We start from the raw sequence: 20,255 nt of genomic DNA, 5'->3' as shown, positions 1-20,255 counted from the left end.
ACCAGAGCCCAGTAGGCAAGGTCACTGCTTGTGAGACCTACAGGGACTGAGCTTGTATCTACCACAGTCAAAGTCATTGCATGAGGAAATAAATTTGTCCTGCATCCTGTATTCTTCTGAGGAGTCTTCTTGATAGCCATAACCCCTCCAGCAGGAACCAAGTGGCTTCTGTTGTCCACACTGGGTTCCTGGTGACGTAAGAAAATGTGACCTTCATGCTGTCCAGTCTCACGGCCACTGAGGCATGGTTGGCCCAATCCAGGGATGGAGAAGGGAAGGAAGGCAGGAAATTTCAAGGTGGTTGCCAAATCGTGTGTCTGGAGGAGCTACAGCTTCAGATTTCTTTGTGGAAATTTCTGCTTTTATAATTTTGACACCTGTTTTAAACTATCTAATAGCCATGTGAATTCAGTGTGGTAAGCAGAATCAGGGTTCCTCAATAATGTCCAGAATGTGCTAATATGTTACCTCACGTGGTGGACTTTACAGGTGTGATTAAGTTAAGGATCATGAGATGGGAAGGTTATTCAGGATTATCTGAGTGAGTCCAATGTAATCACATGAGCCTTTGAGAGTAAAGAAACACAACCCAAATTATAAAAAAAATAAATAGTTCTGGAGGTCAGAAGTCTGACACTTGTGTCAACTGCTTTAAAAATCAAGGTGTCAGCAGTGCTGTGTTCCCTTCAGAGGTTCTAGGGAAGAATCTGTTGTCTTGCCTATTCCAGACTCTAGAGGTTGCCAGGATCTCTTGGCTTGTGGCTCTTTCCATCTTCAAAACCAGCAATGGTGACTTTAGTCTTCCTCACATTGTATCACTTCGACTCTCTCTCTGTCTCCACTGCTTTCCTCTTCCAGTTTTAAGGACTTTGTGATTCTATAGAGGCATCTCCAATTTCCCCTTCCGAGCAATGTGTGTGAGCCTTGGTACCAGGATGATGATCCTGAGAGCACTGATAGCTCTCATATATTTAGCACTACGTGCCTGGCCCTGTGCTATAAACTTTCATGTCACCACTCAGAAGCAAAGTTATTATTTTCCAAATTTTCTCACTGGACTCTGAAGTAGAGCTGATTCTGAGTAAGCATCAGAATCCCCAGTAAGGCTTGTCAAGGCACAGTGCTGGGGCTCACCTTAGTTTGAGATTCAGTAGGGGTGGCGGCAAGAACTTACATTTCTAGCAAGTTCCCCAGTGATGCTGATGCTACTGACTCATTGACCACAGCTGGGGACCTATGAATTAGAAACATTTAATGTTACAGAGCAGTCTCCGTGAGGGAGACATTATCATTTCACATCCTTGGAGAAAAGTGGCCCCTTCAGGACTGGTAACCCCACGCCTAGAACACGGGTCGCTTGCTGGACGTCTCTGAAGGAGAAAATCCAGGAGCGGCCCCTTTAAGAAGCCAAAACACGACTTTGCCATTCTCCTTGTCGGGACTCCTTTTCCCAGCGACCCTCGCGGAGCCGCTGGGGCCGAACTACATTGACCAGAAGGCTCCGGGGGATGGCGGCGGCCCCTGGAGCAATCACAGCCAGTCTACAAGAAGAGCTATTTCCTGTGGTTCTAGCAGGTGGGTGCGGGACTTCCGGTAGCGCCCCTGCGGACGTTCTTTTTGCTCTTTACAGGTCGTTTTATGCCGCCCTTGGGGACCCTAACGCTGGGTCCCAGCTGCTTTTCAGGTGTCTCCTCGGCACCAGACAGAGAGCAGGATGGGACCGAACCCCTCGCACTCTAGGAGATGACCTTCTGTAACGTGGCGTCCGCTGCACCCGCTCTGGATCCCCGCGGCCCCTGGAGACGGCGCCCTCGGACTCTGCGCGTTTATACCGTGGAGACTGAGTCCCCGAGTGTGACGGGCGGTGGGCGGGCACCTAGTCCAGTGCAGGTGTGGGGTTGGCCGACACCACAGGTCCAGTCAGGGTCCAATGGCGGCAGTGGCGGCGCTGATGGACCCGGCGCGGGTGAGTGGCGCCCCGCGACCCTCACTCGGACCCCTACCCACATGGCCCAGGACCCCAGATAGAGGGGAGAGGGATGTCCCTGGACTCTTCTCCTCCACCCCTTCCTGTGCTACTGGAGACCCTAGAGTCACCCCAAGCCCAAGGTCCTGAGTCCTGGCCAGGGGTTAGGTGGAAAAGTTTGTTTCTGGAGTCCAGTGGAATAAGGTGTGGAAAGCTGTTTCAGACATAGGGACCCGAATGTGCAAATGTTTGTAAGCCAGGCTGAGCTGGGAGTGTTCAGGGAACTGCAGGTCTCCCTTATGACTGGTGGAGTCAGGCTTGGAATGTGAGAGGGGTGGGAGCTCTGGAAGGTTTGGATCAGAGGAGGGAGGTGATTTGACTTAGGTGTTCACAGGTTTCCTCTGGCTGCAGAATGGAAAACAGATGGAGGAAAAAGGGGTATGGTGGCTGTTGGACTAGAGCTGTGACTGGAGTCAGGAGGGGTTGGATTTTGGATCTTTTAACTTAAGCTAGCCAGATTTTATGATGTGGAGGGTGAGAGAGAAGCAGAGGAGGTAGGGGCATCCCCCTGGATTTTGGCCTCAGCAACAAGAAAGCAGAAGAGAATGAACTGAGATGGGGAAGTTGGTGGGTGGAGCAGGCTTCAGGGAAGATCAGCACGTGGGTTTTGACCATGTTAAGGTTGAGATGCCCCAGGGACTCCTGATCATTGAATGGTTGCTGAACGTGGTCTAAGTTGTACAGAGGGGTTGGGCTTGGAGATAACCAGTTGGCAGTAGCCGGTCTGTGACCTGAGGTGGAATTCTGGTTCAGATTTAAGAGGGGGCATCTTTGGGTCATGGTAATGGATGCTCTACAGGACAGCTGAGGACTGGGTGGCTGGCCTGGGTACCTGGGCAGCGGGGCTGGATGTCACAAAGATGCAGGGAGGAGCAGCTACGAGGGAAGGGTGTGTGTGGGAGTGGAGGGTCCACAAGGTGACCAAGGTCCCTGAGGTGGAGGTTGAAGCATATTGGAGGTAGAGGTAGAATGACAGTGGGACTGGCCTTGGTGCTTATTCAGCCCCTGTGGGACTGGGCCTCTTATGGGCTCACCAGCTGTTCTTGATCCTCACAGCTTAGATGGCATCTACTGCCCACCTGCCTGCTGTTTGAAGGACATGGTGATCAATGGAATATGAGGAGACAGTGACACTCATGGCACTGGAGCTTGGGGAGGAGGGTGATCTACGAGTGTGTTAGGGGCGTGGTTTGGGGATCCGAGACTGCCCACAAGAGGTGGAGAGAGTGGGTTTATGGGCACAGGTCTGGATGGGTTCATCTGTATGTGTTTATTTTGTTCATTTTTCTGCCGCCTTTTGGTCTGGTTGACTTAGCTGTCTTCAACATGGCAGGGCTGGGGAACCTTTGAGGACGTGGCTGTGTTCTTCTCTCAGGAGGAGTGGGAGCTCCTGGATGAGGCTGAAAGATGCTTGTACCACAATGTGATGCTGGAGAACCTGGCACTTGTGGCCTCGCTGGGTAAGGCCCTCCTACCTGCCCAGACTCCTGTTCTAGGCGCTGCCCTTCCTCTTCTTCCAGGAGCAGCTGTCTTCCCACAGCTGAGCACAGACACTGCTTTCTCCCCTGGACTGTCTACTGTGTGTGCAGAGCTGGGCCAGAGGAGCCCCAACACCTGCTTCTGAAGTCTTCCCCAGCTGGGAGCCTTAGTCTGGCTGTCTGAGTCTGTCCAAATTGGTGGGACCCCTGTGCCCAGTTTCTGCCCCCCCCTTATTATTATTATTGGGGAAGGGGAACAGGAATTTATTCGGGAACAGTGTATACTTCCGGGACTTTTTCCAAGTCAAGTTGTCCTTTCAGTCTTAGTTGTGGAGGGTGCAGCTCAGCTCCAGTTGCCGTTGTTAGTTGCAGGGGGCGCAACCCACCATTCCTTGCAGGAGTCGAACCAGCAACCTTGTGGTTGAGAGGACGTGCTCCACCCAACTGAGCCATCCAGGAGCTCAGCAGCAGCTCAGCTCAAGGTGCCATGTTCAATCTTAGTTGTGGAGGGTGGAGCCCACCATCCCTTGAAGGAATCGAGGAGTCGAACCAGCAACCTTGTGGTTGAGAGACCTGTGCTCCAACCAACTGAGCCACCTGGCCATTTAGGAGCTGAGTGGCAGCTCATTGACTTCATTCTAGTTGTGGAGGGTGCAGCTCACTGGCCCATGTGGGAATCGAACCAGCAGCCGTGTTGCCCAGAGCTTGCACTCTAACCAACTGAGCCACCTGTCCGCCCTAACTGCGCCCTTTTTCTGTCAGACATTTCCAGGAGCCATGGCTGTGCCATGGACTGCAGACACTGACCGTTGATTGGGCTGTTCCTGTGAGACACTCCTCAGAGGCTTATTTTTTAATATTGTTTTCTTCCCAGTTGGAAAAATGGCACGAGCTCCCTTTGGTCTGTCACAGAGTGGGTTGCCCTGAGCTGGGCCAGCCACTTACCCCCCTGTCTTTCTCCTAGGACTTGCATCTTCCAAGTCCTGTGTGGTTGCCCACTTGGAACAGGGCAAAGAGCCCTGGGTGCCCATTTGGATGGACACGTCTCCAGCCACTGCAAGAGAGGCCAGGAGGGGGCCTGGCTCTGGTGAGTGGGAGCTGGGGGCAGAGGTGACATCAGGGCTGGGCTCACATTGTACTTGGCATTTGCCCTGTGTCCACTAGTGTATGTTGCTGGGGCCAGGAGCCACACCTTCTAGGACACTACCTTCTTGCTATTTCTAGTTTGTCCCTGGGTCCTGGATGACAGATGACCCACTGCTCTGATTTCCACATGTCCCCCATTTTCCTCCTCCAGTCCCTTTGTAGGGCCATCCCACATTTGCCTACAGTCAATGTATCAGGAATGTGCACCTATCTTCATAGACTTGAGCACCAGATGCCCAGTTGCAGCTGGATTTCCTAGGCTTGTGCACACCGCTCTTTGTCCCCCTTTCCTGTCAGAAATTTCCTGGGGTTTGCCTGTACTGTGTCTGCTAAGAGCTGAGGAATGAGTTGGAGTCCCTGCCTCTGCTCCCAGCCTGAACCCCAACCCTGCATTGTCACACGTGCTGAGGCCTTGCCTTCTGTGGCCTTCCTGAGCCCCATCCTGCACTGCTGGCTATACTTCACCCTGACTTCATCCTACAGACTCATTTCTGAATGTGTTAGACACACATCTGTGAAGGGGCTTCCCCCTCTCAACAAATGTAGGATATAAACATCACCAGCATTTCTCTGCTTTCAGGTTGGTGTGGAGCAGAGGAAACCCGTCTTGAGCAAGGTGTTTCTATACAAGGAGTGCTCCAGTTCAGGACCCCTGAGGCAGGTCTTTCCACCCAGAAGGTCAATCCCTGTGACATGTGTGGCCTGGTCTTGAAAGGCATATTGCATATGGCTGAGCACCAGGGAACACACCCTAGGCACAAACCATACAAGTTTGAGGTGTGCAGGAAAGGCTTCCTACTCAGTGCAAACTCTCGCCAGCACCAGGAGCACTGTGAGGAGAAACTCATCACATGCAGGGAGTGTGGTAAGGGCATCGTGGATAGCCACTATCTCCTCCAGCACCAGGCCTCCCACAGTGAGGGGGAGCCACACAGGAGCCCAGGGCACGGGGAATACCCCCAACCCAGCCCCCGTCACCAGCAGCAGGGGATCCATGCTGTACAGAAGCCCCTCAAGTGTGGCGGCTGTGGAAAGGCCTTCCTGAAGGCCCTCATGCTCCTTGACCACCTGCTGACTCACTCCACAGGGACACCCTTCAGCTGCCCAATAGGTCGAAATGCCCCTGCAGAGAATGCGACCCTTGTTCATCACCGAAAAGTTCACACTGGAGAAGCACCACACGTGTGCAAGGCCTGCGGGAAGGCCTTTAGCCACCCATCGAAGCTGAGGATGCACCAGAAGGTTCATGCTGGAAAAACACATTACAGTTGCAATGAGTGTGGGAAGGCCTTCACCCGCAAACACTCGCTGGTCCAGCATCAGAGAGTCCACACTGGAGAGCGGCCATATGAGTGTGCACAATGCGGGAAGGCTTTCACTCGCAGCTTCCATGTGGTTCGGCACCAGAAAGTGCACAACACAGACCGGCCTTATGAATGTAGACAGTGCCGGCGAGTCTTCAGCTGTATCTCCAACTTTGTTGAGCATCAGAAAATCCACTCTGGGGAACGGCCTTACCAGTGCAGTGAGTGTGGGAAAGCCTTCGTTAACAGCTCTCATCTGCTCCGGCACCAGAAAGTGCACAATACAGAAAGGCCTTTTGCGTGCAGTAAATGTGGGAAAGCCTTCCGACAGACCTCTAAGCTTATTCTGCATCAGAGGAGTCACACCGGAGAAAGGCCTTATAAGTGTAGCCAGTGTGGGAAAGCCTTTAGCTGCCCCTCCAACCTCATCCCACACCAGCGAATTCACACTGGAGAAAAGCCTTATGAGTGTTCCGAATGTGGGAAAGCCTTCAGTCAAAGCTCTGCCCTCATTCAACACCAGAAGGTTCACACCAGAGAAAGACCCTATGAATGCAGTGAGTGCGGGAAAGCCTTCAGCTACAGCTCTAACCTTGTTAAGCACCGCAAAGTCCACACTGGAAAAAGGCCTTATGAGTGCAGCCAGTGTGGGAAGGCCTTTAGTGAAAGTTCCATCCTCAGTCAGCACCAGAGAGTTCACACTGGAGAAAAGCCTTACAAGTGCAACAAATGCGGAAAAGCTTTCCGCTACAGCTCAAACCTCTCTAAACATCAGAAGGGTCACACTGGAAAAGAGCCTTTGGAGTGCAGAAGACACAGGAATGCCTTTAGCCAGAGCTCCAGCCTCACTTAGCACCAGAGGGGTCACAACAAAGAAAGGCCTTAGAAGTATGGCAAATGTGGAAAACCATGACCCTGGGCTTTCTCCTTGTTTACCATAAAAGGACTTGCTCCTGAGAAAACTGAAAGAAACCTCTGTGAGGAAGCCATCAGCCAAAAATGGAAACTTGCACATCCCCACACCCCTATTGGGAGATTGCATGAGTGCCAGATACGTGTGAAGCTTTACTTCCAGATATGTGAGGGCTATACTGCACTTTCTAATCTGTCCAGGTCATTTGCCAGATAGTGTCACTGCCAGATGCCATCTCACCTCTACCAGCTGGCAGGTCCCCACAGCATGTGCCTGTCATCTCAGCATACTCAGGGAAGGCAGACCTGTGCTCTCTGATTCCCTGGAAGGAGCCGTGAGTGAGGGGAGCCCTTTGGTGTGGCCTCATTTCCACCTCCCTTCTGTCCCCAGTAGGTCAGGCTTTGTCCTGGCCTATTTCCAGCAGGATCTGGACTGGAGTCTGAGGATTTCTTGACTAGGTTTCCCTTCTTTGTAGGCATGGTTGAATCTATAGATGATGCCTACAGTAGGTCTGTCCAGCCTCCAAATCCCCCAGCCCTGGAACTGCCTGCCTTGAGTGTGATAATAAAGCCTTATTGTTGAAGCCAGCTTTAATACTGGGGCTCCATTCTTGTTGTGGGCGAGACTGAGAGTAGACCTGGGCTTTAGCAGAGCAAAAACAGGGAAGGGCTTTTGTAGGGGGCCCAACTTTGACAGCAGGATGTCAAGGAATAGCTTAACCTAATTTGCCTTGTGGCGCAAGGCCTCCTGGGATAGACTGAAGGTCTCTGGGCTAAGTCTTGTGTCTGGAAGCCAGGACTACCTGTTGGGCCCAGAGTTTTTTGGAAATTGGGTCTTTGATATGGCAATTTCTAGTACTTTCTTGGCAGGATTCCCTTATTCCTGGGAATGTCCCACATTGCCTAGTATTGTCAAGGGGCCCAGTACTGTCAAGTTGCAGCTGGATTTCCTGGGCTTGTGCACACCACTCTTTGTCCCCCTTTCCTGTCAGAAATTTCTGACTGGCTCCTGGGACCTGCCCATGAGTAAGGACCCTGGAGTTCAGAATCTGTAGGTAGGTGTAAGATCTGCAGGGCCAGGTGGGACCATAAGTGGGTGCAGAAACAGTGGCTCTAAGGTCCGGGAACTGGAGATTGTGGCAAATGGAGGAGGTATGGTCAGGGCGTGCCTGGGCCACATCACAGCCACTCACAGGAGCTGTTTGTGCTCGAGTCCACATTTAATGACATAACATGGGTAGCTTGAAATCAGCCATAGTGGAATTTATACCATAAAAATTAGCAAGCAATAGCTCTCTGCAATAAAATCTCAAACCCCTGGGAAAACCTGATTTGCAGTGTGCACAATTTGCTGATAGTGACTTTGGCCACAGAAGAGACTCAGCTCTGCAGGTCTTGGGAAGTCCTGCACACTCTCATCTTGTCCTCTGAAACAAGTGTGGGTGCCCCTTTAGAACAGGCACGGCCAGCAGTGTGCTGCTCACTCCCCGAGCGAAGAATCCAATAGAGGACTCCTACAGCCTCCCTGGGCTGTTCACTGCAAGACCATCACTGCACAGGCCGGAACAAGGGACTGAGAAGCGACCCAGTAGTCCAGGATTGCTGTGGCCCTGCAGGTGAGTGTGGTGGCTATAGTCTTCATCACATTCTGGTTTTTGCTGCCAATGAGGCAGGGCTGTCCTTGGGTATAGGGGTCAGAGATAGTGGAATCAACATAGGGTTGTTTCCCCATTTTCTGGTTTTCTTAGAGGAGTGAGAGATCCATATTTTTATGTGGAGCCTTTTGATTGTATAAATATTGAGAACGATTTCCCAAAAACTTTTATACAAAGTTTAAAGGTATATATGCTGCACATGTGTTCCTGGGCCAACATTTGTGACTCTCAGAAAATAAGCAAACCAGGCCTCCAGACATGAAGGCTGTGGGCCCACAGAGTTTACCCCATAGCATGTAGCATGGGTAGTGGCATTGCAGCCACCACACTCAGGGTGACTCTCTTCCCCCATTCCCTGAAGCTGACCACATAAGGGATAGCATCCCAGGCAGGCTTGTGGTCAGCCAAGCATGTGGCAAGTTGGCCTCAGCTCTCCCCAGCATCCCTAGGTGTGAGGACACCCTTTGACTCAGGCTGTCTCTTCTGGGTATAATAATTGTCTTCTATTAACATGGAGGTTTTGAGATCAGAGTTAAAGTCCAAGTGAAACTTGGGGCCTCAGGGTAGACATGGATATTCAGAAGCACAGCTCCTTGTACCTGTGTGGCTATGGCTGCCTGCAGTACTTGGGTGGTGTCTTGAACCTGCCTTCTGCTCTCCCCACCAGGGCTCTGAACACACCACCAGCTTATCGGAATCTTAGTATTTCCCTGGTTATGCCAGAGTTTACCAAACAAAGGAGCAGGTTTAAAGAACTATTTAAAGATAAGTATCAGCTCAGCACATGTTATGGAGAGGACATGCCAATGGTGGAGGACCTAGCCCTAGAGGGGAGAAGGAGAAAGGCTGAGAGGCAGAGGACAGAGAGGGGTCAATGAGGGAACAGGAGTCGGGGTAGTAGGATGAAGTGTTAGAATGGGTCAGAAAGACAGAAAAGAGGCATGGCTACTCATTTTGATAGTAAGGGAACAGAGGTCACAGGTCAGGTGCCAGATCAAAGACCAGGCCCTCCCACAGCGGCCTTGCACTCACCAGGACTAGTCTTCTGTGGGCCTCTCTGGTCATGGACTGATTCGAGCTGCCATGTCCACCAGCCGGGACTCCTTGCAGTATTCGAGTTGGGTGACCACGCTGTGGGGGATGGAGGAAGTAATTCTTATAGGGGATCTAGTGGTTTGTGAGAGGTCAGCCCCAGGATAGGGTGATTTACCCCATGACAGACCAAGGTGGGTAAGGATCACGTATGCCTCTGGGAGAACTGAACCTCACAAAATGAATAGCCAGGGAAGATCTCACTGGAAAAGCTCAGTGGCCCCACAATCAATGGTCATGTCAGTACCCATGATGCCATATGGGGGCTGACAAGGGGTAGCTGGCAGAAAATTTCTGCTGGACTGAAGAAGTGTGATAGAGGGGGCAGAAAAGCCACAGACCCTGTCTGGGTCACCTGGCCAGAAAATCATTGAACTGGATGTGATCTGCTACTTGAGTTATACTTTTGACCCTGGACCATGGTTGTCAAGAACCCAAGGCAAAAGGTGTTGGGGTTGTTTACACAGCAGTCTCGGAAAAGAGGTAGTAGGAGGTGGGCCAGCTCCAGGGCCAACAGCACCTCCCACAGGGAGCACAGCAGCCTGACCTGGTGAGGGCAGAATCATGTCACAGTAGGAGCCGCACTGGACTTCACTAATGAGCTCCTCTTTTTCTGAAAGAGGAATATGACCTTGTCCTGGAAGGTCACTGGTCCCTACAACACCAGGTTGTGGAGCAGGTAGATGTGAACTAAGCACTGGGCACGGGACCTGGTACCCCAGTCTCTGTCCTACCAGCCACCTCCCATTATGTCTCCCAAACCCTGACCTCTGAGGTATCTGAGAGAATCGGCCCTCTTCCTGCATGTGCACTTTCCCAAGATCTACTGGTCTTGGGACAGTGCTTCTCTTTTCTGCACCCACCTCTTCCACCCAGTCACTCGTCCTTAGACTGGACACCCCACACTCACCTCATGGCCCATCTGTAATCACAGCCTACGACTCGCCTTCCAAAATCCCATTCTCAGCCCCTTCTCTGGTCTCAGCCACCAATGCACTGAAACCTCGACACCCGGCAGCCAAACTGGAACTCCCTGTGTGTTCACCGGCGCATGTGTCACCTCCACTCAGAGGTCTCCAGACAATTCAGACTCTATACCTACAAAATCCAATTGCTAATCTTCCCCAAAACATTCTCCTCCTGCCAACCTCCATCTTCATTCTTCCTAAATATGTGGGATGGCCCTTCATCCCTCAATTACATTCACTCCCCAAGTACAGTAAGAAACCCCATCAACTCCATCTGAAAATCGATCCGGAATCTGGTAATTTATCTCACTTCTGCTACTACTAATCCAGACAGCCCACCATTATAACCGTCCTGAAGAATATTGCAGCAGCATCCTCATGAATCTCCTTATTCTCAGCCCCTCTGCAACCCTTCTCCCACCAGTGTAGTGTGTTCACTCACTATCCATTGGGATACTTTCAAAATCCTACCCTAGATCATGGCCATCCTTCTTCTATTCAAAATTTTCTATTCAGCCCGCCAACAGAGGCAGGACTCCTCTTCTCAGCCGCTTGGTTCCCTGCAGTGGGGACACGAGGACTTTTCCAAACGCTCTCGGTCTCACAGCGAGCCATTCATTGCACGTGCAGATCTGCCTGTATCCCCTACATCTTACCATACTGAATTCTGAAATGGAGGTCCCCACCTGTGAACGCTCCACGGTACTGAACGCCGAGGCCTGAGACTCAGTGGGGAACTTAAGACACGGGGGTTGGAGTCCAGGTGGGTGGGGGCCAGGAGACACTTCCTCACCTGTCTGTGCCTAGTCGATCAGCTCACTGGTCACGTTCGCAGTCCAGCCATATGCTGGATCCTCACGGGTGACTGTTGTGCCTCCGTCCCCCGCTCGGTAAAGCGCACACAACGCTGAGGATACGTACGAGCTTTGGCGGAGGCCCTGGCGGACACCCCAGTCTGGTGCGGCCAGAGGGCCCGGGGCCGCCCCACTACGGCTCGGGACACGAGGGCTCGCGGAGGCCCGATAATCGCTGGGTTACGGGGACGTACAGGGAACAGAGGCGGGACCTCCAGACTCTTGGGCCTTCTCCGCTCCCGGGAAGCCTCTCGGGCACCGCCCACAGCCCGGCAATATGGTGCGTCAGCCCTGTGCGGATATAATAGGGAGACGCCAAACAACTGTCGGACACTGGAAGTCCCACTCCCGCCAGCGTGGCGATTTCCAAAACATCCACTCCTAGGCTATCATTGGCCAGAGTACGTGCGGTCCGTCCAGAAATGCCCCTCTTCTGAGCTCTCATTGGTCAGCACTGTTGCAACGCACGGTGGGGGGCTTTCTGGGTAATGTAGTTCGAGTATCGTGAGCAGACATGCGAGGTGCCTCCTTGTTGGTCACCTAGGCAAGGATCAAGCCGCGATTGACTCAAGGAAAAGTGTCATAGTCCGCTGCTGGCCTTGAGCCAATCAGGCTCCGAGTGGGAGCGTTTCCGTGGTGGAAGCAGCGGACTAGACGGGACTTCCGTCGTCGCCACTGCTGTCTTCTTTTTTCTCCCGGTGGGTCGCTGCACAGGCGGCTGCTGGAACCCGAGCAGAAGGAAGCAGGGAAGTTCCGGGACCTTCGCCGCACCTTTGCACGCGCTTTCACTCGCCGCTAATGGTTCATCCTTCTTGAGTCTCGGTTTTCCCGGATGTGGAACTGACGCTTTGTGTCCTCGCCTTGAGTGCTACTGTCAACCTGCAGCCGCCCAGCCCAGTGGTGTGTGGGGTTCGGATGAGCCCGCAGGTTCCGGCCAGGCCGGCCGTCGCTGATGGACTCGCCGCTGATGACGCGCCGCAGGTGAGTGGAGGTGCCTCAGACCCTCACCCGAGGGATCCCCGGTTTAGCAACTGGTTGTGTTCTGGACCTCCGCCTACACATGAATCCGGGGCCTTGATCATTACTTTTCCCTAGCATCCTGAGTCCAGGCCAGAGGTTATATGGTGGGTTTCAGGTTTCTGGAATCCCATGGGAAAAGGTCTGGAGGAGTGTCCACGCACAAGGACCAGTGTGTGCAAATTGCTTGCAGGTGAGTATAAGTTTAAAGAGGGTGCACTAGATTTCCTTATGTGGGGCAGTGAGATATCAGGGTTGACGCTGCTAGGTTTTTCAGATGTGAAAGTTGGTGTGAGGAGATTTCACAGGGAAGATAAAGCATTGAGTTTTGACCATATTGTATTTGAGATGTCCCAGAGACTGCCAAATTGAGGTACAAGTGTGCTTTATAACATGTCCAGGCTGGAGACATCCAAGGAGTGGAGGCTTGGGTGTGGACACTGTGTGCAGCAGTGACTTGGGTTCAGGATGGTGACCAAGCCTCTGAGCAGAGAGTAGACCTGGAATTTTTACAAAATGAAGAATAGAAGCAACAGAGGTAGGATGACAGTGGGGCCTGAGATTAGATTGGTTTACCTTTCTACAGCTCATCAGGTTTTTGGGGCCTGGGGATTTTGTCCGTCTGGTGGAGTAGCAGGGACAGAAAGAGTCAGGCCAAGCTGAGTCCCCAAGCCAAGGGTGGGGGCCTGTGTGTCTGGGATTTGTGTATTAGGAAGAGGGAGGACAGCTCTGACTGGGCAGGGGACAATATGTACAAGGGCAGAGGTGGAAGAGAGCCAGGGGTGTTTAAGATATACTCATGGTTCCAGGGAGCTGAATGTTGAAACAGCTGGGCAAGGAGGGAGGCATTAACTAGAGGGTAATGACTGTCTCTGTCAGTGGGGATGTTGGGGATCTGGGGGAGGTCAAGTTCAGTATTGCATCCTGGTTGTCTTTCTCTGGTGTGCCATGTGCATAGTGGGATGTGGGGACTCTCGGGAGATACCTGTGGTGTGGTCAAGGGGTGGGTGTGGGTGGAAATAGCAGGATGGACCTGGAAATAGCTCAGCTGGACCTGGAGCTGAGCTGGTCCAAAGCGTAATGTGCACAAGGTTAGGGAATGTGAACTAATGGGCCCTTGTACTAGAGGCTTAAGGGAGAAAGGATAGCCCCAATTTTCTCATATCTGGAAATTGGCCAGTGAGGGGAGGGGAGCTGCATGCCAGTCCAGAGCTCAGACAGCATGCCCACCTGCCTTTTGTTCCTGTAGGTTGGATTGGCCTGGAAACAGTTACCAGTGGGACTACAAGGGGAGAGGGATACCAATGGTACCAGGACCTGTTACCTCCTCTAAAGTGGGGGCCTGAGAAGGAGGATCCGTTGCAGGTGGGGAAGGGGAGGATGGACTGAGGGGTTACAAGGAGATGCCAGTGGTAAATGTGGCTGAATTCTGAGTCACAGGTCAAGGGCCTGGACGAGTCCATTTGACTATTTTGTTTCTTTGTTTTTCAGCTCATCTGTTGGCACCCTGACTCAGCTGTCCCATCATTGCAGAGCCCGGTGACCTTTGAGAATGTGGCCGTGTACTTCTCCAATGAAGAGTGGGGCCTCCTTGATGTAGCCCAGAGGCACCTGTACCACGATGTGATGCTGGAGAACTTTGAGCTCATGACCTCTCTTGGTAAGGTCCTTATGCCCTGCTCCACTGTGGTAACCAACTTCTGCCCAGGCTTTTTCCCATAGAAAGTTCTGTTTGTCCCAAAGCCAGACCATGGATGATGCGTCTTTCCTAGGTTTCCTGTTGTAGGTGCTGTGGGTGCTGGGACCAGGCTTTGTCTCTGAGCAGCCTCATGAGCAATCCTAATAGTTGATGCCCAGGGGCATTGTGGGAGCAGAGGTTCGGATTCAGGCATCTCCAGTTGGCCTAACAGATCCCACTGAGCTTGACCCAGTGTGGGGCCATACCCAGGTCCTGCCCCTCCCCCATGAGACTTTTTTTAAAACAGCTTTATTGAGATATACTATAAAGTTCACCGTTTTAAAGTGTATGTTTTATTTACACTATCAGAGGAAAAATGAAAAAGAATGACCTGAAATTAAAGCAAACCAAATTTTATCATTGTAATACCTGTAAAATGAAAATCTTAAAAAACAAAAATAAGTGTATGTTTGTACAGTTGTATAAATATCAAAATGTAATTTTAGAACATTTTCATCATGTGAAGGGAAACTTTGTACCCATTAGCAGTCATTCCCCATCCTCCCTCATCCCTTTCCCCCCAGTGTCGGGCAGCCTCCTGTTTCATTATATATAGATTTGCTTATTCTGGACATTTCATGTAAGTGGATTTACAAAATATATGTTTTTTTGTGACTGGCTTTCACTTAGCGTAGTGTTTTTGAGGTTCATCCATGTTCTAGCTCATACCAGTACTTCATTCCTTTTTATGGCTGAAAAATATTCCATTCTATGGAAATACTAGTTTGTTTAAGCATTCATCAGTTGATGGGCATTTGGCTTGTTTCTACTTTTTGGCTATTATTAAAAATGCTGCTATGAACACTCACATGCAAGTTTTCGTGTGGCTATATTTTCATTTCTCTTGGATGGGTACATAGGAGTGCAATTGCCAAACTGTTTTCCTAACTGGCAGCACCATTTTACATTCCCACTGCAGAGTGTGAACATTCCAATTTCCTACTTCATCAACACTTATTCTTACAGTCAACCTAGTGGTTGTGAAATGGTAACTCACTCGGGTTGGATTTATATTTTTCTAATCACTAATGATGTTGAACATCTTTTCAAATGTCTATTAGCCAGCTGTGTATCTTTTTTTTGAGGAATGTTCATTCAAGTCCTTTGCCCCATAACAGTCCTTACCTCTGGTGAGTTCTCTGTTCTGTGGTTTGGCTGTGCACTGTTCTGCACAGCAGGCCCTTCATTCTTATTCTGGCCCCTTGGCCTGTCAGTAATCCCTTGGAGCCATTCCTGCATGTCAGTTACACATTTCTAATGAAGTCACCTTTCCATCAAATGGGACACTCCATTAACTGTAAATTTCTCTGCTTTCAGGTTGTTGGCATGGAGTGGAAGATGAGGAGGCCTGTTCCAAGCAGAATGCTTCTGTAGAAGGGGTGTCACAGGTCAGGATCCCCAGTGCACATACTTTCTCCCAGAAGACTGATATCTGTGACACATGTGGCCCATTCCTGAAAGACATTTTGCACCTAGATGGGCAGCAAGGAGCACATCCTGAGGAGACCCCCTACACATGTGGAAGAGAATCTGGGTTAAGTGCAAGCCTTCCCCAGTACCAGAAGGAACACAGCAGAGACAACCACTTCAGATGGAACAAGGACGGGGATGCGTTTGTGAAGAGTACTGTAGTCTGTCTGTCAGAGAAGCCCTTCACTTGCAGGCAAGGTAGTAAGGATGTCTCAGACAGCCATGACCTCCTCTGGCACTCGGCCATCGACAACAGTGGGAAGCCACATAGAAGCATAGAGTGCAGGGGGGCCTTCCCACACAGTTCTCATCCTGTGCAGCTCCTCAAGTACAGTGACTGTGGCACAGACTTCCAGAAGAGCTCCGCCCTCCTAAACCACCTGAAAATGCACTCTGAAGAGATACTGTTTAGATGTCTTATTATTGGAAATTCCTTAGAGGAGAAATCAACCCTTGACAATTACCAAAAGTTTCACACTGGAGAAGCATCTCATGTGTGTAAGGAGTGTGGGAAGGCCTTTAGTCACCCATCTAAACTGAGGAAGCACAAGAAATTTCACAGTGGAGTAAAATACTATCAGAGTAGCAACTATGGGAAAACTTTCAGCCACAAAATCACACTTATTCATCATCAGAGAGTTCACACAGGAGAAAGGCCTTACGAGTGCAGTGAGTGTGGGAAAACCTTCAATAACAGGTCACACCTCACTCGACATGAGAAAGTTAACACTGGAGAAAGGGCTTTTCAGTGCAGCAAATGTGGAAGAGCCTTCAGCCAAAGCTCCAATTTCCTTAGACATCAGAAAGTTCACACCCAAGTAACACCATATGAATGCACTCAATGTGCTTCAGCCGCAGCTCTGCTCTCATTCAGCACTGGAGAGTACACACTGGGGAACAGCCTTCTGAATGCAGCGAATGTGGGAAATCCTTCAGCAATAGCTCCACCCTCATACAACACCAGAAAGTTCACACTGGAGAATGACCTTTCGAATGTAGTGTGTGTGGGAGAGACTTCAGCCAAAGCTCCCACCTCTTGCAACATCAGAAAGTTCACACTGGAGAACGGCCTTTTGTGTGCAGTGAATGTGGGAAATACTTCAGCAATAGCACCACCCTCATTCAGCACCAGAAAGTTCACACTGGACAAAAGCCTTACGAGTGCAGTGAGTGTGGGAAAGCCTTCAGCCGCAGCTCCAGCCTAATTCAACACTGGAAGATTCACACCGGAGAAAGGCCTTATGACTGCAGTGAGTGTGGAAAATCCTTTGCTCACAGTTCCAGTCTCATTGAGCACTGGAGAATTCACACAAGGGAAAGGCCTTATGAGTGCAATGAATGTGGGAAATTCTTTAGCCAAAACTCCATTCTCATTAAACACCAGAAGGTTCACACTGGAGAAAGGCTTTATGAGTGCAGTGAGTGGGAAATTCTTTAGCCGAAAGTCCAGCCTCATTTATCACTGGAGAGTTCACACTGGAGAAAGGCCTTATGAGTGCAGTGAGTGCAGAAGAGCCTTCAGCAATAACTCTCACCTGGTTTGTCACCAGAGAGTTCACACACAAGAAAGGCCGTACAAGTGCAGCCAGTATGGGAAAGCTTTCAGTAAAAGGTCCACCCTTGTGCGACACCAGATAGTTCACACCAGAGAAAGGACTTACGAGTGTGGCCACTGTGGGAAAATCTTCAGCCGCCTCTGCAACCTTGCTCAGCATAAAAAAATTCATATCTGAGTGGAGCCTTATGGAAATAGCATTGTGAGAAAATCTTCAGCCAAGTCAAGACTTAATGCCCCAGAATTCCCATAGAGAAATTATCTGCATGTACCACTGGTGTGAAAACGACTTTCTGAGCAGCCCAGGAACCTGGGCAGAGTTGCCTCCCCATCGGAGCATAGTCCTCTTTCTAGACTGTTTGGATCCAAATATTTGTAGCAGTTATCTGCATATGCATGGAGAAAGCTCCCTGTGCCTTCCTTCCCATTTCCTGGAGGGAATCAGGATTGTCCTGGCCCCATTAGAATGGCTTCATTCCCATTGCCTCTGAGAGGGTTAGGGAATGAACTGAACCCATACTGGTTGAAGGCCCTTGAGGGATGTCCAGTTTGGTCTTCTTGGGAAGATGCATGTTCCTCATGGATGGATGGTATTAAATTGAAAATGTTCCCAATAGTTCCAGTGTTGTTATTCTGGTGTTAATATTCACAACTGTCACCAATTTGTTTTATTTTATAAAACTGACATTGTGTCCTGTCACTGTGAAGACTTAAGTTCTTTATGTACCAGAGTCACAAAGAATTAGTTTGCTTCCTTACATGATGTTATAGACTGGATGCTTGCATGCCCCCAAATTCATATGTCAAAAGTCCCAGCCCCATATGTGACAGTAATACGAAGTTCAGGTGAGGTCATGAGGGTGGGGACTGTGATGGGATTAGTTTCCTTATAAGAAACGAAGAGATCCCAGAGCATCCTTTCTCCCCACCATATTAGGACAGCAAAACAAACAAACAAAAAACAAAAACAAAAATGGCCATCTACAATCCAGGAAGAGAGTTCTCATCATGAAACCGGGATTGAAATTGGCCAACACCTGGATCCTGAACTTCCAGCCTCTAAAACTGAGAAATCTCTGTTGTTTAAGCTGCCCAGTCTGTGTTATTTTGTTTCAGCAGCTGGAACAGACTGAGACACTAAGAGATGAGGAAGTCCCTCTCACAGGATTCTACAAAGCAAAAATGGTGTTGGCAGTCTTATAAGACCAGGTGTCAAACTGAGGATGTTCAGACTTTCAGTCCTGCTCTCTTTAATTACTATGGAGACATGCATGTTTGTTCATAACGGTCACTAAATTTTTCGTTGACTGTAAGAAAATAAACTGACACTGCCCTGCTGACATGGGGGTCCAAATATGTCACACACCACAGTGAAGCACTTTGCCTCTGTAGATTAACTTTTTTTTTTTTTTTAAGATTTTATTGGGGAAAGGGAACAGTGTGTATTTCCAGGACTTTTCATTGGGGAGCTGTGTTTTTTTCCCAGGACCCATTAGCTCCATCTAAGTGAAGTTGTTGTCCTTTAAATCTTAGTTGTAGAGGGTGCAGCTCAGCTCCAAGTCCAGTCGCCAACTGGACTTGGATGGAGTTGTTAGTTGCAGGGGGCGCAGCTCACCATTCCTTGTGGGAGTCGAACCGGAAACCTTGTAGTTGATGCTCCAACCAATTGAGCCATCCAGCCACCTGGGAGCTCAGCTCAAGGTGCCGTGTTCAATCTTAGTTGCAGGGGGCACAGCAGCCCACCATCTCTTGTGGGAGTTGAACCGGCAACTTTGTGGTTGAGAGCACGTGTCCAGCTGCAGCGCGTCATCATTCTAGTTGCGGAGGGCGCAGCTTGCTGGCCCATGTGGGAATCGAACCGGCAGCCCTGTTGCCCAGAGCTTGTGCTCTCACCAACTGAGCCACCCGTCCGCCCTGTAGATGAACTTTAAAAGGCAAGAAACATGCTGTCACTAGCCCCCAGTATCACCGAAGCCTTGGTCCCTGGTATGTTTATGTTGCTAAGTCTTCAAAACACAAATGTATCTCTTGATTTCATGTCCATGAGGACAAACTGGTAGCAGAGGGTTGATGTCTGTCCTGGCGTCAAGGCATGGAGGACAGAGAGAGGGAGAAAGTAACTCAAAATGGGACAATGAGTGAGAAGCCTCATGAAGAGGGGATATCATAGCATAGTGGTTGAAAGGGTGTTACTAGGAGATTCAGAAAGGATGGGAGGGCACAAAACACTGTCCAGAAGCTAGAAACTTCTGGTGGATTCCAGAGGAGAGCCACCACTGGCTGGAGAGAGGACAATCTCAGGGCAACCAAGATAGCACGTGCAACCATGGGCTGGCTGCTGGCGCTGGCTTGCCATGGGAGGTTTGCGCTAAAGTGATGGAATGAGTGAGTCCAGCCCAAACTGGTACCCTGAGCAGGTCAAAGGGTCAGAGCCACCAGGCTTTGTTCCAGATGTCCCAGCATCTCCAGGGAAATTTTACCCTCCGTCTGCTCCCCTAACACATCAGCTGTGTACAGACCCTCAGCAGGAGACCAGAAGACTGGTTCAGGGCAAGTGTAGAGGATTTCACCCACATGCCGGGAGCCATCCTGAGATCTAGCCCAGGCCACCCATACAGGGCATGGAGGGGAGAGCGGTAATGCCCAATATCTACAGACCCCCATTTGCTTGGAGCTCTGAGCGCTGACTCTAAGTCTGCCCACACACAGAGCCCTATGTTGGAGGCAGTTAACACCGCCAGGGAGGAGGGCCGGAGCAGACCTGGAGGTAGGCATTAAACTTCACGGTGCTGGAGGGAAACAGCAGACTGGCTGAAGACCCAATTGCAAGCGTTCCTGTGGTTCCACCCTGTGTGGTCAGCACCCCGCCCACCTTCAGGAGGGTGAACGAGGAACCACCCCAATTAGAGGAGGCAGCAGTGGTTTCCAGCCCCAAAACGTGGCACTGGCTGAGCACTGTGGCCGAGCCCTTCAAGTCCAGGTTCACCAGTTCTCTAATCACACCTCCCACTGACATTCTCTTGACAGGAAGCAGTTTCAG

The 20,255-nt window shown here is 50.5% G+C and overlaps 2 protein-coding genes across 7 annotated transcripts; both read left to right on the top strand.

Annotated features, from left to right (window-relative positions):
* Nucleotides 1-1,503: 1,503 nt before the first annotated feature.
* LOC308490274 (uncharacterized protein) lies at nt 1,504-7,459 on the top strand. 6 transcript variants are annotated; one of them, XM_081032257.1, is made up of 5 exons: nt 1,504-1,575; nt 1,674-1,966; nt 3,360-3,486; nt 4,469-4,591; nt 5,231-7,459. In XM_081032257.1, exons 2-5 carry the CDS (start codon nt 1,931-1,933, stop codon nt 6,805-6,807), a joined length of 1,863 nt encoding a protein of 620 aa, XP_080888383.1. In that variant the 5' UTR covers nt 1,504-1,575; nt 1,674-1,930; the 3' UTR covers nt 6,808-7,459. The 6 variants fall into 6 exon arrangements, with proteins under 6 accessions (XP_080888383.1, XP_080888384.1, XP_080888382.1 ...); XM_081032258.1 differs by having other exon boundaries at nt 1,551-1,575; nt 3,402-3,486; XM_081032259.1 differs by lacking the exon at nt 1,504-1,575 and adding an exon at nt 3,903-3,986 and having other exon boundaries at nt 1,582-1,966.
* A 4,450-nt stretch (nt 7,460-11,909) lies between these two features.
* LOC308490276 (uncharacterized protein) lies at nt 11,910-18,158 on the top strand. Its single transcript, XM_081032262.1, has 3 exons — nt 11,910-12,416; nt 13,944-14,112; nt 15,508-18,158. Exons 1-3 carry the CDS (start codon nt 12,351-12,353, stop codon nt 16,863-16,865), a joined length of 1,593 nt encoding a protein of 530 aa, XP_080888388.1. The 5' UTR covers nt 11,910-12,350; the 3' UTR covers nt 16,866-18,158.
* The last annotated feature ends 2,097 nt before the right edge of the window (nt 18,159-20,255 follow it).

The sequence above is a fragment of the Rhinolophus hipposideros genome, assembly GCF_964194185.1.
Source record: "Rhinolophus hipposideros genome assembly, chromosome: 21".
Classification (NCBI taxonomy): Eukaryota; Metazoa; Chordata; class Mammalia; order Chiroptera; family Rhinolophidae; genus Rhinolophus; species Rhinolophus hipposideros.
This window is presented reverse-complemented; position numbering and strand designations above follow the sequence as displayed.

Bases quoted from the DNA above. Each gene is read 5' to 3' on its own strand.
- LOC308490274 (XM_081032255.1), top strand. From the start codon at position 1,744: ATGACCTTCTGTAACGTGGCGTCCGCTGCACCCGCTCTGGATCCCCGC. The intron at 1,967-4,468 runs GTGAGTGGCGCC...TCTTTCTCCTAG, and splicing joins CGCTGATGGACCCGGCGCGG to GACTTGCATCTTCCAAGTCC. The intron at 4,592-5,230 runs GTGAGTGGGAGC...CTCTGCTTTCAG, and splicing joins CAGGAGGGGGCCTGGCTCTG to GTTGGTGTGGAGCAGAGGAA.
- LOC308490276 (XM_081032262.1), top strand. From the start codon at position 12,351: ATGAGCCCGCAGGTTCCGGCCAGGCCGGCCGTCGCTGATGGACTCGCC. The intron at 12,417-13,943 runs GTGAGTGGAGGT...TTTGTTTTTCAG, and splicing joins CCGCTGATGACGCGCCGCAG to CTCATCTGTTGGCACCCTGA. The intron at 14,113-15,507 runs GTAAGGTCCTTA...CTCTGCTTTCAG, and splicing joins TGAGCTCATGACCTCTCTTG to GTTGTTGGCATGGAGTGGAA.